The sequence below is a fragment of the Sus scrofa genome, chromosome 13, assembly GCF_054392235.1.
Source record: "Sus scrofa isolate SSC_HxYL_T2T_F1_AM1 chromosome 13, Sscrofa_HxYL_maternal_Yorkshire_Landrace_v2.0, whole genome shotgun sequence".
NCBI lineage: Eukaryota > Metazoa > Chordata > Mammalia > Artiodactyla > Suidae > Sus > Sus scrofa.
Genome location: NC_139395.1, coordinates 27,457,059 through 27,476,773, shown reverse-complemented (window position 1 = coordinate 27,476,773; position 19,715 = coordinate 27,457,059). Strand labels below are relative to the sequence as shown.

At 44.4% G+C, this 19,715-nt stretch overlaps 1 protein-coding gene and 1 long non-coding RNA gene across 6 annotated transcripts in view; both read right to left on the bottom strand.

The window, feature by feature from the left end:
• LOC106505556 (uncharacterized) overlaps positions 1 to 9,065 on the bottom strand; it is a 492,239-nt gene extending 483,174 nt beyond the window's left edge. Inside the window, exons 1-3 of one of the 3 annotated variants that reach the window (XR_014822527.1) lie at positions 8,964 to 9,065; positions 5,436 to 5,504; positions 874 to 2,552 (exon numbers count right to left, since the gene is read on the bottom strand). This is a non-coding gene — a long non-coding RNA (uncharacterized LOC106505556). Of the gene's footprint in view, positions 1 to 873; positions 2,553 to 4,480; positions 5,505 to 8,963 lie in introns of those variants that run through there. The other 2 variants (XR_014822526.1, XR_014822525.1) reach the window with 2 other exon arrangements.
• Positions 9,066 to 13,454: 4,389 nt separating this feature from the next.
• On the bottom strand, positions 13,455 to 19,677 carry OXSM (3-oxoacyl-ACP synthase, mitochondrial). Of its 3 annotated transcripts, XR_014822522.1 has the most exons (4): positions 19,619 to 19,677; positions 17,853 to 18,860; positions 16,503 to 16,579; positions 13,455 to 14,311 (listed from the first exon to the last, which is right to left on the bottom strand). XR_014822522.1 is itself a non-coding variant. In XM_021071439.2 (3 exons), the coding sequence occupies exons 2-3, from the start codon at positions 18,830 to 18,832 to the stop codon at positions 13,909 to 13,911; spliced, it is 1,383 nt and encodes a 460-aa protein (XP_020927098.2). In that variant the 5' UTR covers positions 18,833 to 18,860; positions 19,619 to 19,677; the 3' UTR covers positions 13,455 to 13,908. The 3 variants fall into 3 exon arrangements, 1 of the variants encoding a protein (XP_020927098.2); XM_021071439.2 differs by lacking the exon at positions 16,503 to 16,579; XR_014822523.1 differs by lacking the exon at positions 13,455 to 14,311 and having other exon boundaries at positions 16,576 to 17,465; positions 17,743 to 18,860.
• Between the last annotated feature and the right edge of the window lie 38 nt (positions 19,678 to 19,715).

Below are 19,715 nucleotides of genomic sequence, written 5' to 3'. Positions count from 1 at the left end.
CTCACCCACAATATGAAAAACTAAGCTTAGTTATTAGAATAATCTAAATCCTTCTGTAACTGAATGCATTTTTTTAATCAACCTTCTCTCTCTTGCTTTAGTCCAAAATACAATAACAACAAAAAAAATCTTTTTGAGGCAAAAAAGAAAAACCAATGGCTTGTATAAAACATGAGCATTTGAGTCCTGTTAAGCTCAAGTATACAATTTAAACCAGGCCAGGCATTGATTCAGGTCAGGAGCCAGAATTTTTAACCACCACTGTGTACAAAGGATTTTCAGTATTAGCATAATCTTTAAACAGACATCAAAAAACAAAATCGCAAGCTACAAGGAACCTTGAGAGGTCACCTAATCCCATGATGCTGCTGGGAAGGGGAGGGCCTGAGCCAGCCAAAAGTGGCAGCTTTCTAATCTTTCATCGCTTTAGAGGAAATGTCATCAGCTTCTTTGTTAATATTTCTATTCTTCACACCGCTTATTTTAGGGGAAAATTCTAGAGTCTGGATATGGGACTTTTTACCTTGACAAAGCTTTTTTCCTATTTAAAAACAGGTCACGTGGATGACACTATAACAATAATAATAATAATAATAAAATCTACATCAATATAGAAGTGTGAAAATAATAATGAAATCCCAAACCAATCCCATTTTCTGGACTTAGCAACCAAGCTCCTAGAGAATTCATGAATATGGAAAAGCCCACACTCATCTCTTAACAAAACAGCCACTCTGTATAGAGGATACACTTAGTGTATAGATAACCTTATTTGAGGCTCAAAACCATTGTTGCATGGGCAATGTTATTGACTCTAAAATCAAGCAGTACTCAGCAGCCCCTCCTGGATACAAAGACCTCTCCATGTCTCCATTTCTTGTTTGCAGAAAAAGACTTTATTCTCCTAGTCCTTCGCAGAGTTCCAAAGAGAAAGAACAAGAGAAATTAGGAAAAGTGAGGGATCACAGAAACAAAGGAAAAGCAGTTAAATAAGAAAAGTTATGGCAATAGTACAGCAATAAAATAGCCCTAGTTCCTCCTCAAGGCATATACACACAATTTGACACACACCTTCGAGCTGTTCTGCAGAAACTACGACCACCTCCATCCAGGAGGAGGACACACTAGCACTGACCCCAGGCTGGTTGGAACCAGAAGGATGATGATGAAGATTCCTGGAGCACCACGCTGTCACCTCCCCACCAACCAATCAGAAGAAAGTCATGCACCCTGCAGCCCTCACCCAAACGTTGCCTTTAAAAATTCTTCCCTGAAGGAGTTCCCCTTGTGGCTCAGCGGAAATGAATTTGACTAGTATCCATGAGGACACGGGTTCAATTCCTGGCCTCGCTCAGTGGGTTAAGGATCTGGCATTGCTGTGACCTCTGATGTAGGTTGAAGATGCAGCTTGGATCCAGTATTGCCGTTGCTGAAACATAGGTGGGCAGCTGTAGCTCCGATTTGACCCTTAGCCTGGGAACTTCCACCTGCCAGGGTACATCCCTAAAAAGACAAAAAAAAAAAAAAAATTCTTCCCTGAAGACCATCAGGGTGTTTGTGTTTGTTTTTGGTTTTTGGTTTTTTCTGTCTTTTCAGGGCCGCACCCACAGCATGTGGAGATTCCCATGCTAGGGGTCTAATCAGAGCTACAGCTGCCAGCCTACTACACAGCCACAGCAACACCAGATCTGAGCTGCATCTGCAACCCATACCACAGCTCACAGCAACACCGGATCCTTAACCCACTGAGCAAGGCCAGGTATCAAACCCACAACCTCATGGTTCCTAGTCCGGTTCGTTTCCACTGTGCCATGACAGGAACTCCTTTTTTTTTTTTTTTTTTTGTTTGGGTCTTTTGAGCACAGAAGCAGCCCATTCTCCTTGCATGCTGCCCTGCAATGAATGCCGTACTTTCCTTCACCATAACCTGGTGTCAGTAAATTGGCTTTGCTGCAGTGGGCAAGCAGACCCAAGTTTGGTCCAATAACAGTCCTATTTACAGATGAGAAAAAGGAGGCCCAGTGATAGTGATTTAAACCTAGGTCTATTGAGCCCAAACCTCCCACCACTCTCCCTGCCACATCACTCTGGAGAGCAAAGTGGGTTGGTTATTCACCACAGCTCTGTGGAATTAAGCAGTGAAAATGAAACCAAGTTCCCTGCTGAGTGTATGATTAATCTTTCTTTCCAAAACTGTGTTCCCTTTCCTTTCCTGCCCCTGTTCCCCTCAAGATTGAGGGGTATTGAAGAAAGGGGGACATTCAAACCAAGCAGGACCCTGCAGGAGGCTGCCAGATACAAAAGCCTTTCTGTGCTTCCCATTTCTTCTTTGCTTCTGGCCATGCCTGCAGCATATAGAAGTTCCAGGGCCAGGGACTGAACCCAAGCCACAGCAGTGACATCCTTAGCCAGTAGACCACCAGGAAACTCCACGTTCCCCACTTCTTCTTTGTAGGAAAATGACTTCAGCCTCCTAGGCCTTCCTTGAGTTCCAAAGAGCAGGCTCAAGCAGTTAATGATTAGGTCAATAGTCACAGGACTCCTAGTTCCTCCTGAGGGGATATAGATAACAATCTGGTTCAGATCTTTGAGTTGTTCTGCAGAAACTAAGACACTTTCCCAGGTGGTAGATGGTGACTACATGTGAGCACAAGTACATAGACCCCAGGCTGGTTGGAACCAGAAGGTTGAGATTCTCTGTTATCTCACCATCAGCCAAGCAGAAGAAAGTCCACAAGTTGATAATATATTCTACAACCCTCTCCCCTAACACTGTCTTTAAAAACCTTTGCCTGGGAAGTTCCCAGTGTAGTTCAGTGGGATAAGTACCTGACATAGTTGCCATGAAGATGAGATTTTGATCTCTGACATCACTCAATGAGTTAAGTATCTGGCATTTCTGCAAGCTGTGGCTTGGGTCACAGATGCAGCTTGGATCTGGCATTGCTGTGGTTGTGGCACAGGCTGCAGCTGCAGCATAGGATGGCCGCTGCAGCTCCAAATCAACCCTTACTTTACTGCAAATGTCAGCTATCAGGGTTTGGCTCTCTGAACCACAGCACAAGATTGCTTGCTGGGTAACAAAAGGATAAAGGAACTTCTCATGTGCTTTTTGCTAAAGTTAGGCCAGACCAAAATTGCAACACACGCTTCAGTTACTCTGAGGTTATAAGCCAATGGTGAGGGGTGTGGAAAATGGGCTGATTTATAAATACCACTTCGTGGTATATGAAAAATGTATCATCAGTGTTTTTACCTATAAATTAATAGGGCCTTCTATTAAGATACTGTGATGATTTTTTTTTTTTTTTTTTTTTTTTTTTTTTGGCTGTGCGTGCAGCATGCAGAAGTTCCCAGGCCAGGGATGGAACTTGCACCACAGCAGTGATGATGGCAAGTCCTTAACCCGTTGGCCACCAGAGTACTCTGAATCCTGTTTTAATTATATACTTAAACCTGGAAAGAGTAGAGTATGTATACATACACACTTAAGGAAGGGTCATTTTGATTTTCAAGTTGAAGTTTGGTTAGCAGTCTTTATATACTCTATTTTAATGTACCATTACCTGCAAAAACAAAATAGGTCACGTCTTTCCAAATAAACAAAAGGAGACATTCAGGAAACAAAAGGAGACATTCTTGAAACTTGGCATTATTCCTTCTCCCAATTCAGAGTAAGGTCCAAAAGAGATAGCTCTGCCCCTCCCTATAAATTTCCCTTGGTAGGAAGCCTCTACCCTTGGCCTTTGGGCAGGTGGTATATTCCATGTCCTCTGCTTTGGTTCCTCCCTGAAGTACCTAGAAAACAGTATCTGATGCACATTCCCGAGTTGTTTTACAGATGCTAAAACCCCCACCAAATGGAAGACATGAATTACTTGATGACCATGAGCGCAGGCTCCCCAGGCCTGTTGGAGCCCAGGGATTGATGACGTTAACCTCCATGACACCACTGTGTCACCTCACCATCAGCCAGTCAGAGAGAGAACTGCACACAAGCTGTGCACACACCCTGTGACTGCCCTCCTTCACCCTGCCTTTAAAAATTCTTTCCTTTCATAGAACTAGAATAAGTAATCCTAAAATTTATAGAGGGTGGTAAAAGACCCAGAATTGCCAAAGCCATCCTGAAGAAAAAGAGCAAAGCAGGAGGCATAACCCTCCCAAGACTTCAGATAACACTACAAACCTGTAGCAATTAAATGCCATGGTACTGGCACAAAAACAGACATTATAGAACAGAATAGAGAATCCAGAAATCAACTCACATACCTATGGACAACTAATCTTAGACAAAGGAGGCAAGAATATAGTGGGAAAAAGTCTCTTCAACAAGTGGTGTTAGGAAAGGTGGAGAGCTACATGTCAATCAGTGAAGTTAGAACACACCCTCACATGATACGCAAAAATAAACTCAAAATGGCTTAAAGACTTATGACATGATACCGTAAAACTCTTAGAAGAGAACATAGGCAAAACATTTTCTGATATAAATCATAGCAATGTTTTCTTAGGTTAGAAATAAAAGCAAAAATAAATAAATGGAACCCAATCAAGGTTAAAACCTTTTGCACAGTAAAGGAAACCATAAACAAAACAAAAAGATAATATTCATACTGGGAGAAAATATTTGCAAATGATGCAACTGACAAGGGTTTAATCTCCAAGGTATACAAACAACAGTCATACAACTCAATCACAGTAAAATAAATAAATAAACATTCCAATTAAAAAAATGGACAGAAGATCTAAACAGACATTTCTCCAAAGAAGACACAGATGGCCAACAAGTACATGATAAGATGTTCAACATCACTAATTATTACAGAAATGCTAATCAAAACCACAATGAGATGCTGCTTACACTGTTTGTGGGAATGTACATTTTCCACTATGGAAAACAGTATGGAGGTTCCTCAGAAAACTAAATATAGAACTGCCATATGATCCAGCAATCCCACTCCTGGGCATAACCAGACAAAACTTTCATTCAGGGAGTTCCCATTGTGGTGCAGCAGAAACAAATCTGACTAGTATCCATGAGGATGCGAGTTCAGTCTCTGGCCTCACTCAGGGTTGGGGATCTGGCCTTGCCATGAGCTGTAGTGTAGGTCACTGATGCCGCTCATATCCCATGTTGCTATGGCTGTGGCATAGGCTGGCAGCTGTAGCTCCAATTCAACCCCTAGCCTGGGAACTCCATCTTCTGTATTTTCGAACCAGCCCTTTACAGAAAAAAACTGATTAAACCCTGAGCTAAAGGTGTTTTTGTTTAAAACAACAAACGACATTGCTTTTAAGCAATTCTAAAGAAACTGCCAAGTAACCAGGACCCTTGGTCCCAAAAATCAAAGTTGAGTCTCAAGCAACTAGACAGAGAAAAAGCATCACAGCCCCCACTAATTACAGCTATGAGTTTCATCTCCTGTACTTACTCTTTAGGGTGATGACAACTCTCTTGATTTTCTAAGACCATGAACAAACTGCTCTTCCTTGCTCTCTGCCTGAAACAGAGATATTTGCAGTCACTGTTAGAACTAACATTTTTTTCTCTTTGTGTTGGTGTACGTGTGCAAACGTGGTGTACCCACAGAGTTCGTTGGATTTTGGAAATAGGATTTTTGTTCCCAAGATAAGATTTCTCTTCGCATAAAATATACATTCTGGAGTTCCCACTGTGGCTCAGCAGTAACAAACCTGACTAGCATCCATGAGGATCTGGGATTGATCCCTAGCCTCGCTCAGTGGGTTAAAGATCCGGCATTGCTGTGAGCTGTGGTGTAGGTTGCAGATGCGGCTTGGATCAGGCATTGCTGTGGCTGTGGCATAGGCTGGCAGCTTATAGCTCCAATTTGACTCCTACCCCGAGGACTTCATATGCTGCGGGTGTGGCCCTAAAAGACAAAAAACAAAACAAACAAACAAAACTTACATTCTAACAAAGGGGGAAAAAAAAGCCCAGAAAAACATATTTTTTAAAGATTATTTCTGGAGTTCTCTGGTGGATCACAGGTTAAGAATCTGGCATTGTCCCTGCTATAGCTCAGGTTACTGTTGTGGCATGGCTTGGATCCCTGGCCCGGGGAACTTTTGCATGCAGCAGGCACAGCCAAAGAATTTTAAAAAGGAGGTTGTTTCTGGTAGTGATAAGAGATATGAAAAAACAAAACAGGGCTCTGGAATGGAGAGAGAAGGCCACTTGAGAGTGGGCAGCTGGGAAGGCACCCCCCAGGAGACAACAGTGCTGAAACCAGAGTAACTGGAGGAAGCCAATTTGCACATAAATGAAAAACAACCAGAGAAGAGCAAGTATAGAGGCAGAAAAGAGCTTGTTATATTAGAGGAAGAAAAAGAACAGCAGTCTGGCATGCAAGCAGTTGGAGGTAGGATTGGAGGGGACTTGGGGCCAATCACAGGCCTTGGTAAGGTGTTTATATGCTACCTGCTGTCAAATAGGAAGCCATGGGATGCTTTCCAGCAGAGAGAGGACCTGCTCTGATTTACATCATAAAAAAATCAACCTGGCAGTTATGATTAAAATGAAGGGTGTGGAGTTCCCGTCGTGGCGCAGTGGTTAACGGATCCGACTAGGAACCATGAGGTTGCGGGTTCCATCCCTGCCCTTGCTCAGTAGGTTAATGATCCGGCGTTGCCGTGAGCTGTGGTGTAGGTCGCAGACGCGGCTCGGATCCTGCGTTGCTGTGGCTCTGGCGTAGGCCGGTGGCTACAGCTCCGATTCGACCCCTAGCCTGGGAACCTCCATATGCCGCGGGAGCGGCCCAAAGAAATAGCAAAAAGACAAAAAAAAAAAAAAAAAAAAAAAAAAATGAAGGGTGTTTGGGAAGCAATGCAAAGTGGAGGCAGGAAGACCAAAAAGCTGCAGCAACTTGGGGAGACTGACAGCAGCAGTGGAGGGGAAGGGCAGCTCCCTGCAGGGGGTGTTTGGTGCTACTATCAGGTGGAGTTTTGGAAGTAGATGTACGAGAGCAGGGATGGGGGAATTACCAGCCTTGTTGCCTGTGGAGCAACTTTCTGAGATTCACTAGTTTCTCCATCCAACAAATATTTATTGGGGACACACTTTGTGCCAAGTACCGTTCTAGGCACCAGGAACTATAGCAGTAAAGTAAGCAGCAAAAATCCCTACTCTGGTGAATTTCTTTTTCTTTTTACAGCAGCACCTGTGACATATGGAAGTTCCCAGGCCAGGGGTCAAATCTGAGATGCAGCTGCCGCAGCAACACCACATCAAGCCACTTCTATGACCTATGCCACAGTTTGCAGCAATACCAAATCCATAACCCACTGGGAAAGGCCAGGAATCAAACCTGCATCCTCACAGAAACAATGTCAAGTCTTAACCTTCTGAGCCACAATGGGAACTCTGCTACTCTGACAAATTTATATTCTAGGAGGGGATAGAAAATACAGAAGATGGAGTTCCCTGGTGGCCTAGGTTAAGGATCCAGCATTGTCACTGCTGTGGCACAGGTTCGATCCTTGGCCCAGGAAATTTTGTATATGGCAGGCACAGCCAAAAAAGAAAAGAAAAGAAAAGAAAAGGGAAGGGAAGGAGGACTGAAAGAACCATTTTCCAAATCCTCTGATTTCGTCTCCTTGCAGTGGTTCAAGGTGAAAATAGATGGCAACTGTGTTAAAACCATACTCAGGGTGTTAAGGTAATCAAACAGGAGACTGTTAGACTGAAGTGGCTCCAGTATCCTGGCAGCCTAAGTAAGCCAACCATATTCTAAGCCTGAAACACTTCGAGGTTATTAAATGGAAACTAAGGACAACCAATCCCAAAGGGCCATCTAGGCTTTAAGACATAGCCAATCAATAACACCCTTCCTTTGCTTTGCTTCCTTTCTATGAAAGTCTGTCCCTGAGCTCCTGTTGATGGAATCAAAAAAACATTCAAATAAACTCTTTTTTTTTTTTTTTTTTTTGGTCAGGCCTGTGGCATGCAAAATTCCAGGGCCAGGGATTGAACCTGAGCCACAACTGTAACTAGAGCCACAGCAGTGACAATGCTGGATGCTTAACTCCCCTGAGCCACCAGGGAACTCCTCAAATAAACTCTTAAAATGTTTAATATGCCTCAGTTTATCTTCCAAAGAGGAGATTTGAAAGACCCTGATGAGGCAAAATGCTCCTGATGGGCAGAGCAGAAAACAGTGCATCTGATTATCCACTTTGTATAGAAGAAGTAGCCTAAGAAGTGAGAATATATAAATATACCTGGACAGTGGCCAGAAGTCTGGCTATTAGGCAAGTCTGGAAGGAAAACTCCTAGATCAGAGATGAGTCTGTCTGGAGTAGATGCATGCTGATGAATATATGGAGTTTAGACTTTTGTATCACACATTTGCACCCACCAGAGAACACGTGAACAACCAAGGAGACAAAATGACTCTGTCAGTTGACACTATTAGTCTTTGTCATTGGCCACCCAGAACTTACAGGAACGGTGTGTGAAGGAAGTTGTCACAGCGGCAGAGGTGGAGGCCACGTGTAGGCCCAACAATGTGGGTGGCACTGACCAAGATGGATCCAGCTCCTGCTGCCTCCACTTACTTAGCTCAGACCAGGCCCTGCTGCCTCGGACTAACCAGCCAAACTCAGAAGAAGGACTGGTGGTTCATCCTCATGGGAATAGATGCCAATTTTAGGGGTAGGTTTGCCTTTCCTGCCATAGTGCCTCAGCCACACCACTATTGGCAGGTGCACAGGCATGGAATCCTTTACAACACAGCTTCTGAGTGCCAGCTCAAAAATTCAGGTGCTTCCCAGGGCGGTGGGGGTGGGGGGAGAGCTGAAACTGGCCCCCACACACAGAGGGAAAGGAGGGACCAAAGAAAGAGGCAGCCCTCTCCAGCCGGGTTGGTGGCAGGTGTAATAAGTAAGGGAACTTACATAGGAGGCTCGTCTTGATCACTACAATTCAAAATCTATCCACTCACCTGCCAGTTCTTAAAGTTGACACAGAGACCTTGCTCAGGTCAGATGGTCTCAACACTACACTGCTCTCTCAAGTCTGCATCCTTGCAAACAGCTCCCACTATGGGAATGGTGAGTGGAAGGTACATTTCAAGGAGAGGGGAGGGGGTGAGGAACCTCAGATTGCCCCAGGCCAGCTCAAGGGTCAACCAGAGTTCACATCCTTGTGATGACCTTTTCCAACAATCCAGCCTCCTGACTGGCCTCTTACAATCTCACATGCCCCACCCCCCCTTCCACAATGGGCCCTGAGAGGTCAGCAAGGGGTGTCACTGGTATGGAGATGGCTTGTTGGGCAGCCATCCGGCTAGACTGGAGGCAGGTGTCACAACAGCAATATAGGCACAGACAAGAAAACATACAGGTCAAAATAATGATTCCCAGAGTTCCCATCATGGCTCAGTGGTTAACGAATCCAACTAGGAACCATGAGGTTGCGGGTTTGATCCCTGGCCTTGCTCAGTGGGTTAAGGATCCAGTGTTGCTGTGAGCTGTGGTGTGGGTCACAGACGCGGCTCAGATCCCACGTTGCTATGGTTCTGGCATAGGCCAGTGGCTACAGCTCTGATGAGACCCCTAGCCTGAGAACCTCCATATGCCACAGGAAGCAGCCCTAGAAAAGGCAAAAAGACAATAATAATAATAATAATAATAATAATAATTCCCCAATAAGTTAATAACACTTTCCACCAAGCGTCCCATGATCCAAACCACTGACTTGCTAAATCTCCTAGCTGCAGGTTGATCACTCACAGCGATCCCTTGAATCCCCATGTGATCTAATAAAGAGGACACATTGGAGTTCTCTGATGGCTCAGTGGGTTAAGGATCTGGTGTTGTCACTGCCGTGGCTCAGGTCACTTCTGTGGCATAGGTTCAATCCCTGGCCTGGGATCTTCCACATGCTCTAAGTGCACCCCTCTACTCTCAAAAAAGTAAGAACAGCACAACTGTCAGGGCAAAGTCTTAACAGCCAGGGCTCAGGATTGATTGATCACCAGCCAAATGCTGAGTTCAGCCCACTGGCTGTTGCAATTCATTCCTGTTTACAAGAAAAGATTTTTATTGAAGTTAGGCAAATAACTATATTGCCATGAAAATAAGAATATTCATTCTAGGACTTTCTGTGTTCTGGAGAGATTAGGTAGGGAGAAAAAGATAAATGTTTCATCTTCATTCACAATGGTATATGTTAGCAAATTGCAGCTAGTTTTAAGAGACAAGAAAATTGGTTTTCTTAAGTCTGGGAAAACAAAATGTAAAGGAAACACCAATGTTTCCAATTAAAAAAAAGAGAGAGAGAGAAGAGAATACTGCAGTGATCCTCATCAGTTTTTCCATTAGAGTTCTATAAATTCTTTTTTTTTTTTTCAGGGCCACACCCATGGCATATGGAAGTTTCCAGGCTAGGGGTCAAATCAGGGCTACAACTACACCTAAAGCCACAGCCACAGCAACAGCAACACAGGACCAGAGCCACTTCTGCAACCTACACCACAGCTGTGGAAAGTAACATAATGTCTTTTCTATCAAAAGAAATCTCAGTTACTCCATTTTGCTCCTGTTTCTGCCTTCCTGCGACCCCCACCCCTCCCTTTCCCTCTTCTCCCAGTAACAATTTGTTTCAAATTAGCCAAGCGGGGAGAGTGTGCGCCCTGACCTGACCAATGGGAAGTGCACAGGTACATCACCTGCGTTAGGGATAAATAGGGGAGGGTCCTTTGTTCGGTGGGCACACTTTTTGGAGTGCCCGCACCCTTCCGCAGAAGTAAAGAGCCATGTCGAGATTTCTCCTGCCCACATATCTCACTTTCTGACACTGACGACCTGAGCCAGAATCATTGTAATTTCCAACACAGAAACGCTGGATCCTTAATCCACTGAGCAAGGCCAGGGATTGAACCAGCATTCTCAAGCATACTAGTCAGATCCGTTTTTGCTGAGCCATGACGGGAACTCCAAATTCTTATTCAATTTAGTGGTATGATCTTAGTTATCAGAACATACACTTTTCCACATATCTCCTTGAAGACGAAGCACTCTTACAGGAACATTTTTTTGCAAAAGCAGCAGAGCATGACAAATGTCTATAAATGACAAAAGATTTAAAAATGGCTATGATTAAAGATATGATGAGAGTTCATTTTAATGCAATTGGTAAGGAGGGAGTTCCCTGATGGCCTAGTGGTTAAGGAGTCAGCATTGTCACTGCTGCAGTGAAGATTCAATCCCTGGCCCGGAAACTTTCGCATGCTGCAGACACAGCCAAAAAAAAAAAAAAAAAATTCTGCTTCATCCAGGCCATCATCTTTTCTTACCTGGATTTTGCTGTACCATTCTTATTGAATTCTTTTATAGTTATCCAGCTTCCCCAGAATCTGTTCTTTGCTCTGCAGCCAGAGCGATGTTTCTAAAAGGAAATGTGATTATGTTACTCATGATAACTCCTATCTTCTTTCTGTGTATCAGTCAGGGAAAGAGAACCTCTAAGCCAGATCTACATACAGATGCCTGTAGGGATTTGTGCTGCACACTTATGAAAACTGGCCCAACAGTCTCTGTAAGGCTGTCATGTCAACCTACTACCTTCTGCTGCTAGATACTAAAGTCTGCAGGGCAGAGAAGGAAGGGAAGAGGGCTGTCAAGCTCTAAGAACCAGCTGGAAAACACAAAAACAGGAATGAACCTAAAGCTGTCAGTTCTTGCTGCCTCTACTCTTGGTGGCATGGGACAGAAGATGGGCCACTCATGAAGCTAAACAAACATGGGCCAGGAGCCAGGGAAACAGAAGGAGCATCCAGGGGCAGGTGAAGAAGTCACAGACTCAGTCTCTGCCTCAGCTCAGGAAGCCAGCCAGCAAAGCCACGAGCTACAAAACGATTGTTGCTTCACAACCAGCCCACAAACCTACAAGAATCTCCCACAACCAGCTCAAACTAAAAACATATGGTAAAGAGAATTCTGAGGAATGTAATTCAGCCTAGCCAACTTGACACATCACAAAACCATCATAACACCCCAAACCTTACATGGCTTCCCATTAATCTCACTGCCTTAAAAGAACTTAAAAGTTTTCTTTGGAACCTGATTTCCACCAGATTTTCTGGCTTTACCTCCTACTCCCATCTCAGGGTTTATGCATTTATGTTTAGTACTGATGTTCTCCCTAAATTTCCCAGCCTTTCCACACTAAACCTCCTAGCTAGAATACTCTTCCTTTCCCTTAAATTTGACTGAGACCTATTAACCCTTAAGGTCTCAGCTGCTTTTAGGAAACCTGCCCTGACATATCACTTTACTGTTGGTGGCCAGTACAAAACCAAGTCCACAGGTAGTTTGGAGAAATATGAACAAACTGTGTGCAAATATGAATTAAAGCTGATTATAGCTTGAATTACATAGCTGGAGTCTTAGCCATGTAGGGATAAAGTGCTATAACAAAGGTCAGCAGGCAGGCAATGTCTGTGGGCTATTAACTTGGGCAATGCAGTTTACTTCTGCAGAAATACCCACATTCCATTTACCCATTTACTCATTCTATCCCTTGGATACATAAACCCCCCTACAACATAACTTCCTGTCTTGAATCCCCCAGAAAGCAGAACCTGAAACAAGGTGGTTTGTTTGGGAGGTGATTCCTGAGAGGATGAAAAATCTGGGAGCAGGATCCGGGAAGGAAAAAAGCTGGTAAAGGGTTTGTTTTTTTTTTTCCCCTCCTTTTTTTGGCTGCCCCACAGCATATGGAGTTTCAGGGCCAGGGAACAGATTGGAGCCACAGTTACAACCCACACTGCAGCTGCAACAACACCCGATCCTTAACCCACTGTGCTGGGCTGGGGATTGAACTTGTGTCCCAGTGCTCCAGAGATACCGCCCATCCTGTCGAACCACATTGGGGACTCCCACAGGATGTTATTGTGCTAGTTAATGTTGTCAGACTGAAGCTCTATCTCACCAGAAACCCTGAGAGCTGTTCACAACCTTAGAAATTGTTCTGATAGGAGGCTGAGGCTCTTATCCAGTGCCTCCCAGCCCACTGGTTGAGGGTCGCCTCTAAGGAACTTCTGCTCCCAACAATGCTGGCCAGATGGAGAACACTCAGCTTCAGAGAAAGCCCTGAGATGGAAAAGTAGAGGAGCACCACCAGCACTTGTGGTGGGATGATGGAAGCACACAAAAACCATCTCCCAAAGCAGCAGCAAAGAGGTGGGCAAGGTGATAGGGTTCGAGTCACCACTTTCTGTTCCACATCCCACTTTTCTCTCTGCTACTCACTTGGCATCACCGTAAACATAAAGGGAGTAAGAAATGCCACAGCAATTTCATTTCCTTCTTTCAGAGAACTGATAGCTTGTAAGTTAGAGAAATTCTTTTGCTTTGCTGAATTACAATGCAGATTAATATGAAGAAAAGAGCTATCTGGGCAAGGGGTAAATAGATCACTGCTGGATGACTGCTGTATTCAAGGAAGTTTATTATTAATGATACTAAACTTCTGGCTGTATTTGTATTCCTTCCTGATACATTGCATGGAAAAGGTGAGTCTGGAGTCGGCGTACTCAGCACAGAGAAGCTACCCACCAAATATTTGTGGAAGGGACGAGAGCAGGAGAAATGTCATAATAAACTATTGGACCTAGAGCGTTCATAGATCTTTGCTTCTTATGTGGGGGTAGAGACTAGGATGCTGCTAAACATCTTACAATATACAGGACAGCCCTCCTTTCTTCAACAAAGAAATATCCTGCCCGAGATAGCAAGAGTGCCACCACTGAGAAACCCTGACAAAGACAAAGCATACCTGGATATCGATACACAAAAACATGCATTTATATCAACATATTATTTCTCTACTTAGTGCAGTTTATAGCACTAAAAAAATCAGTGTTTAATTACAAATGATTTGTCCTACATGCCAGCAATACAAAGTGTTGCATTAGTACCACCAAAACCAAAGGAATTGGTGAGTCCAATACATCTTTTCTCAGTTTTCCATTCCTGTGCCTTGAGTGGAACATAATTGAGATCAAATTGTGGTTCTGTACAATCCAGGTTTAAAGTAGGAGGCAGCTTTCGATAGTAACAAGCCAGGGCAGTAAAGGCTGCTTCAGCAGCCCCTGCAGCTCCCAGCAGATGTCCTGTGGCCCCCTTGGTGGATGAGATGGCAAGGGCATGTGCATGGTCTTTGAAAAGATGTTTGATAGCTCTGTTTTCTGCAGCGTCTCCTAACGGTGTGGAAGTAGCATGTGCGTTGATATAGGATATCTCTTCAGGTTGTACACCTGCATCTTTTATAGCAGCGGCCATACACCTAATAAAATAAGAAATTGAATTCATCATGATTACATTTAATTTTAACAAGGAATTCATTATCTGCATGGCTTAAGTAAAAGAAATACCCAAGTACACTGGATGCGAAGAATCCTTTATGCGCTAATAACAGAAGAACATCTTCACTCACCTGCCAGATGAGTTAGATGCATGGGAACAAATGCTCACCCCCAGCACCATGTACCAATTCATCACCATGAGATAAACATACAAGCCTATGGATTTTAGTCTCTAAAAAAATATACTTCTCGGAGTTCCCGTTGTGGTGCAGTGGTTAACAAATCTGACTAGGAATCATGAGGGTTCGAGCCCTGCCCTTGCTCAGTGGGTTAAGGACCTGGCGTTGCCATGAGCTGTGGTGTAGGTCGCAGACGTGGCTCAGATCCTGTGTTGCTGTGATTCTGGCATAGGCCGGCGGCTACGGCTCCGTTTAGACCCCTAGCCTGGGAACCTCCATATGCCGTGCGAGTGGTCCAAGAAAAGGCAAAAAGACGAATATTTCTATTTTATTTGAATTGTCCTTTCTTCCTTGAGGAAAAAGCAACATAGACTCAAGCCCAGAATAATTTTTCTAAATGATTGGCCAACAGGAACCTGCTATACAGCACAGAGAACTCTACTCAGTATTCTGCGATAATCCATATGGGAAAAGAATCTGAAGAGACAGAGTTTCCCTTGTGACTCAGCGGTAATGAAGCCAACTAGTATCCATGAGGAACGTGGGTTTGATCTCTGGCCTCGCTCAGTGGGTTAAGGATCTGGCGTAGCTGCGAGCTGTGGTATAGGCAGCAGAAGTGGCTCGGATCTGGCATTGCTGTGGCTGTGGTATAGGCTGGCAGCTGCAGCTCCAATTCGACTCCTAGCCTGGGAATTTCCATATGCTGCAGGTGCGGCCCTAAAAAGTGGAAAAAAAAAAAAAAAAAGACTCTGATGAGAGAATGGATATGTGCATATGCATGACTGGGTCATTTTGTCGTACAGCAGAAATCATCACAAGCTTGTAAATTAACTACACTTTGATAAAACTTAAAAAAAATTTTCTTCAAGGAATTTCTTACCAGTGGTGTGTGTGTGTGTGTAAACTGTGGAGAAACAATTTATTATAACAACATTTTATTTTTTCTTTCATGTTTAAATGTAATACTTGGCATATTTCCCCCAAATTTTAAAAATATCTGTACCATTACTGTAATGCTTCAAATGAGCTTTCAAAATCCTCTAATTCAGGCTATAGAACTCTAAACAAATGAAGTACAAAGCCAAACCAAAAACAAACAAATCCCAAAATAAAACATTTCTCCGGAAAATCTTTGAAAATCTCATGGGTATTAACATCTTTTTTCATTCTTGATCTCTGGGCTGCATATATTTCCTTAAGAGGCAGCTCAGAGCATAATTTGAAGTGTGCTAAAAGGCCTCACATAAACAGAACAACTTCCTCCTCTAGCTGGACACTATGTTTGACATTTCAAGCAACTACTCACTAAAGCTCAGAAGTATAATTAGGGGGTTAGTGAATTATGACCCTGGCCAGGTGCCTGTTTTTGTAACTATATTCAGCCAAGAACAATATGGGGGTTAGGGGTGCTGACGCTCCACAGGGTGGAAAATTCTCCTCTAACTTTACAGTCAGCTTTCCGCATCCCCAATTCCACATCCATGGATTCAGCCAACGTTGGCTCCTATAGTCCTACAGCATGTGGTTAGGAAAAAATCCGTCCAGTTCACACCTGTGTTACTCAGGGGTCAAATGTAGTTTCACTGGAACACATCCATTCATTTATATACTGTCTAAAGCTGCTTTCACTTAAAAAGCAGAGCTTGTGAATGAGTAGCTGTCACAGAGACCCAGTGGCCCACAAAGCTGAAAATATTTATTATTTGTTCCTTTACAGAAAAGATTCACCAACTTCTGGCTAATTTAACTGGTTAAAACATAAGATGATCTAAGCAGGCTAAACTATTTACTAACATACTAACATATTACCAGAGGGGTTTTTTGCTTTTGTTTTGGGCTTTGTTTTGTTTTGTTTAACTTTACTCACTCTCTCTTACAATAAAAGTAACTTGCTTTTCAATGTGTAGTCCTAAGATGAGCAGCATCAGCAAAACCTAGGAGCTTGTTAGAAATGCAGACTTGGAGTTCCCGTTGCGGCTGAGTGGTAACATACCTGACTAGTATCCGTGAAGACGAGGGTTTGATCCCTGGCCTCGCTCAGTGGGTTAAGGATCCAGGTGTTGCCGTGAGCTGTGGTATAGGTCATAGGTGCAGTTCAGATCCTGGTTGCTGTGGCTGTGGCGTCAGCTGGCAGCTGCAGCTCCAATTGGTTCCCTAGCCTAAGAACTCCCATATGCAGCTGTGGGTGCAGACTTTCAGGCCCCAACCTATACCTATAGATGGAGTTAGCATCTGCATTTTTACTTATTTACTTACTTACTTACTTACTTACTTATTTATTTATTTATTTATTTATTTATTTTGGCATGCCCGTGGTATGGAGAAGTTCTCAGTCCAGGGATCAAACCCATGCCACAGCAGCCACGCAGAGCCACAGCAGTGGCAATGCTGGATCCTTAACCTGCTGGGCTACCAGGGAACTCTGGGAAGAGCAAATTTAATAACAGCAGAACCCTGGAGCAGAGACCAGATGCATCTGGAACAAAGGTTTAACTTCACTGTCCAAGTCTGATAAAGGGCCAAAGAGGTGAGCTGCAGGAAGAAACATGCCGACAGCTGTTGAGCACAACTGAAGGGATGAAAAGATGGCAAAGACATACATGGCCTTCTTCACAACTTCACTGACCTTAACTAAAAACATTTTTTGCATGGATACTCAAATGTTTCAAACATGGTAAAGCAAAGAATTAAAGAACATGTTTGGTCTAAAATGGGAACACAACAGAGATACAATACACCAAAGCCAAATATTACAATTTCCCCTCCATTAAGACTCCAATGAAGAATCTTTTTTTTTTTTTTTTTTGTCTTTTCTAGGACCGCACCCATGGCATGCGGAGGTTCCCAGGCTAGGGGTCTAACCGGAGCTGTAGCCACCAACCTACACCAGAGCCAGGCAACACGGGATCCAAGCCACATCTGTGACCTATACCACAGCTCACAGATCCCTAACCCACTGAGCGAGGCCAGGGAACCACATGGTTCCTAGTTGGATTCATTAACCACTGAGCCAAGACGGGATCTCCTGAAAAGCCTTATCTTAACAAATACTTTTATTTATTTATTTATTTTTGGTTTTTTAGGGCCGCACTTGAGGCACATGGAAATTCCCAGGCTAGGGGTCAAATTGGAGCTGTAGCTGCTGACCTACACCACAGCCATAGCAACTCAGGATCCAAGCGTTGTCTGCAACCTACACCGCGGCTCATGGCAACACTGGATCCTTAACCCACTGAGTGGGGCCACAGACTGAACCCACATTCTCTTGGATACTAGTTGCATTTGTAACCACTGAGCCACAGTGGGAACTCCTCAAGAAATACTCCAAACACTCAGTCTTTACCTTAAAGCACCTTCTCCTCCAGGATCAGGGGCAGTTATGTGACCAGCATCACCTGAGAGTCCGTAGCCCAAAATTTCTGCATAGATCCGGGCCCCTCTCTTAACAGCATGCTCACGTTCTTCTAGCACCAGCACAGCTGCACCTTCTCCCATGACAAAACCATCTCTCTTTGGATGAAATGGTCGACATGCCAACGCAGGATCAGAGTTTGTGCTCAGAGCCCGGGCTCTGGAAAACCCCGCAAGTGATAAGGGGCTAATGCAAGAATCTGTACCTCCAGCCACCATCACATCAGCATCGCCATGGGCTATAAATCTAAAAGAGTCTCCCACTGCATGAGCTCCTGTGGTACAGGCTGTGGATACTGCATGATTGGGGCCTTTGAGTTTATATCGAATGCTGACCTGGCCTGCTGCCATATTGACCAGAATCTTAGGGACAAAGAATGGGCTGACTTTATTGTAACCTTTCATCTGAAACATCAAAGCAGTTTCAGAAATAACTTCTAGAGGAACCATTCCCATGCCAATTGCAACACCTGTAGCCACTTGATCAGCTTCTGACTGAGGATGCCAGCAGGAGTCTTTCATGGCTAACTCTGCAGCCCCAATGGCCATAATGGTGGGAGAAGACATGGACTTGATGTCTGATTTGGGCACAAAGTTTTGTTCATTGAATTGACCTTCATCACAACCTCTTGGCACATAAGCAGCCACACTGCAAGGAATACTCTTATACTCTTCACCAACCAGCGAAACGATTCCACTCTCTCCCTGGATAAGACGATCCCATACCAGTTGAGTTCCAACACCAAGAGGAGTTACTAAGCCAATGCCTGTAATGACAACACGCCTGCGCGATCTGGATGTTGGTACAGTTCCAAAAAACTTCCTTTCACTAATTACTCGCTGGTACAATCTTGTATATATTAGACGAGGGTTTGCCATTTTCAGGAAATTTTGCAAGCAGTTTGACAGCATGGTTGAGATTTAGATATCGGCAAATTTCCTGTAAAAAATCACAACACTATGCTTGACAGGTTCTCACTGTTGTTTAAATAGCTTAAAAGCCTATGAAACAATATCTGAGGTGTTTTTTCAGGTGCTCCATGTGAGCTGCTAAGGAGTACAGGTAAAATAAGGTTACGTGATTTTAATTTATACTTGTCATCAAACTGCCTGTTTGGAATGCACTCGTTTTTGACTCTAAGTACCCTCAGACATTCCAAGATAAAGAGGTGAAAAGATGATTCTTTCGATTCAACACAACAGAACTACAGAATGAGAATGTATGGCACTGCTAGCCTGGTACAGGCTGCAGGAAGCATCCTTTTTCAGGATCGCCGAGGCCTTATTATAAGCAGTATTTCTGGAGTGCGTGGCACAAAACACATTTCAGGGCCTATTCTTTGGGGTAGGGAGTGGATTTTTTTGATCTTCAACATGGAGGTAAAAGAGGGTTCCCGGTACCCGAAGGTCAAAGGCGGGCGGGGGAAGGTGGGGAGGCGCGGGAGGGGGGGAACGGGAGGGGGGGAGGCGCCGGAGGGGTGGATGGCGCCGGAGGGTGGGGAGGCGCCGGAGGGTGGGGAGGCGCGGGAGGGGGCGGGGTGATGTGTGGCCGACTCCACGCACAGCCCTCGGCACCCGAGAAAGCATGGCAAGAGGAGGAGAAACCAGACCCACGTCCTCCATGCTCCTCTCCCCCAGCAACCCCGACCAGATCAGGCGATGCAGGGCGGGAGGAAGAGAGCAGCGAGCAGTGGGTACCTGAACCTCGTCTCCCGCCGCCCGCGTAGCCGCGGTTCTCGACGCACGCGCAGGCCCGCGGGGGGCGCACGCGCACACACACGTCCCGCGAGGGGAC

Excerpts from the sequence above, each read along its gene's own strand:
- OXSM (XM_021071439.2), bottom strand. The coding sequence starts at position 18,832 with ATGCTGTCAAACTGCTTGCAAAATTTCCTGAAAATGGCAAACCCTCGT. Across the intron at positions 14,312-17,852 it reads GGAGGAGAAGGTGCTTTAAG|GTGTATGGCCGCTGCTATAA; the intron begins GTAAAGACTGAG and ends TTATTTTATTAG.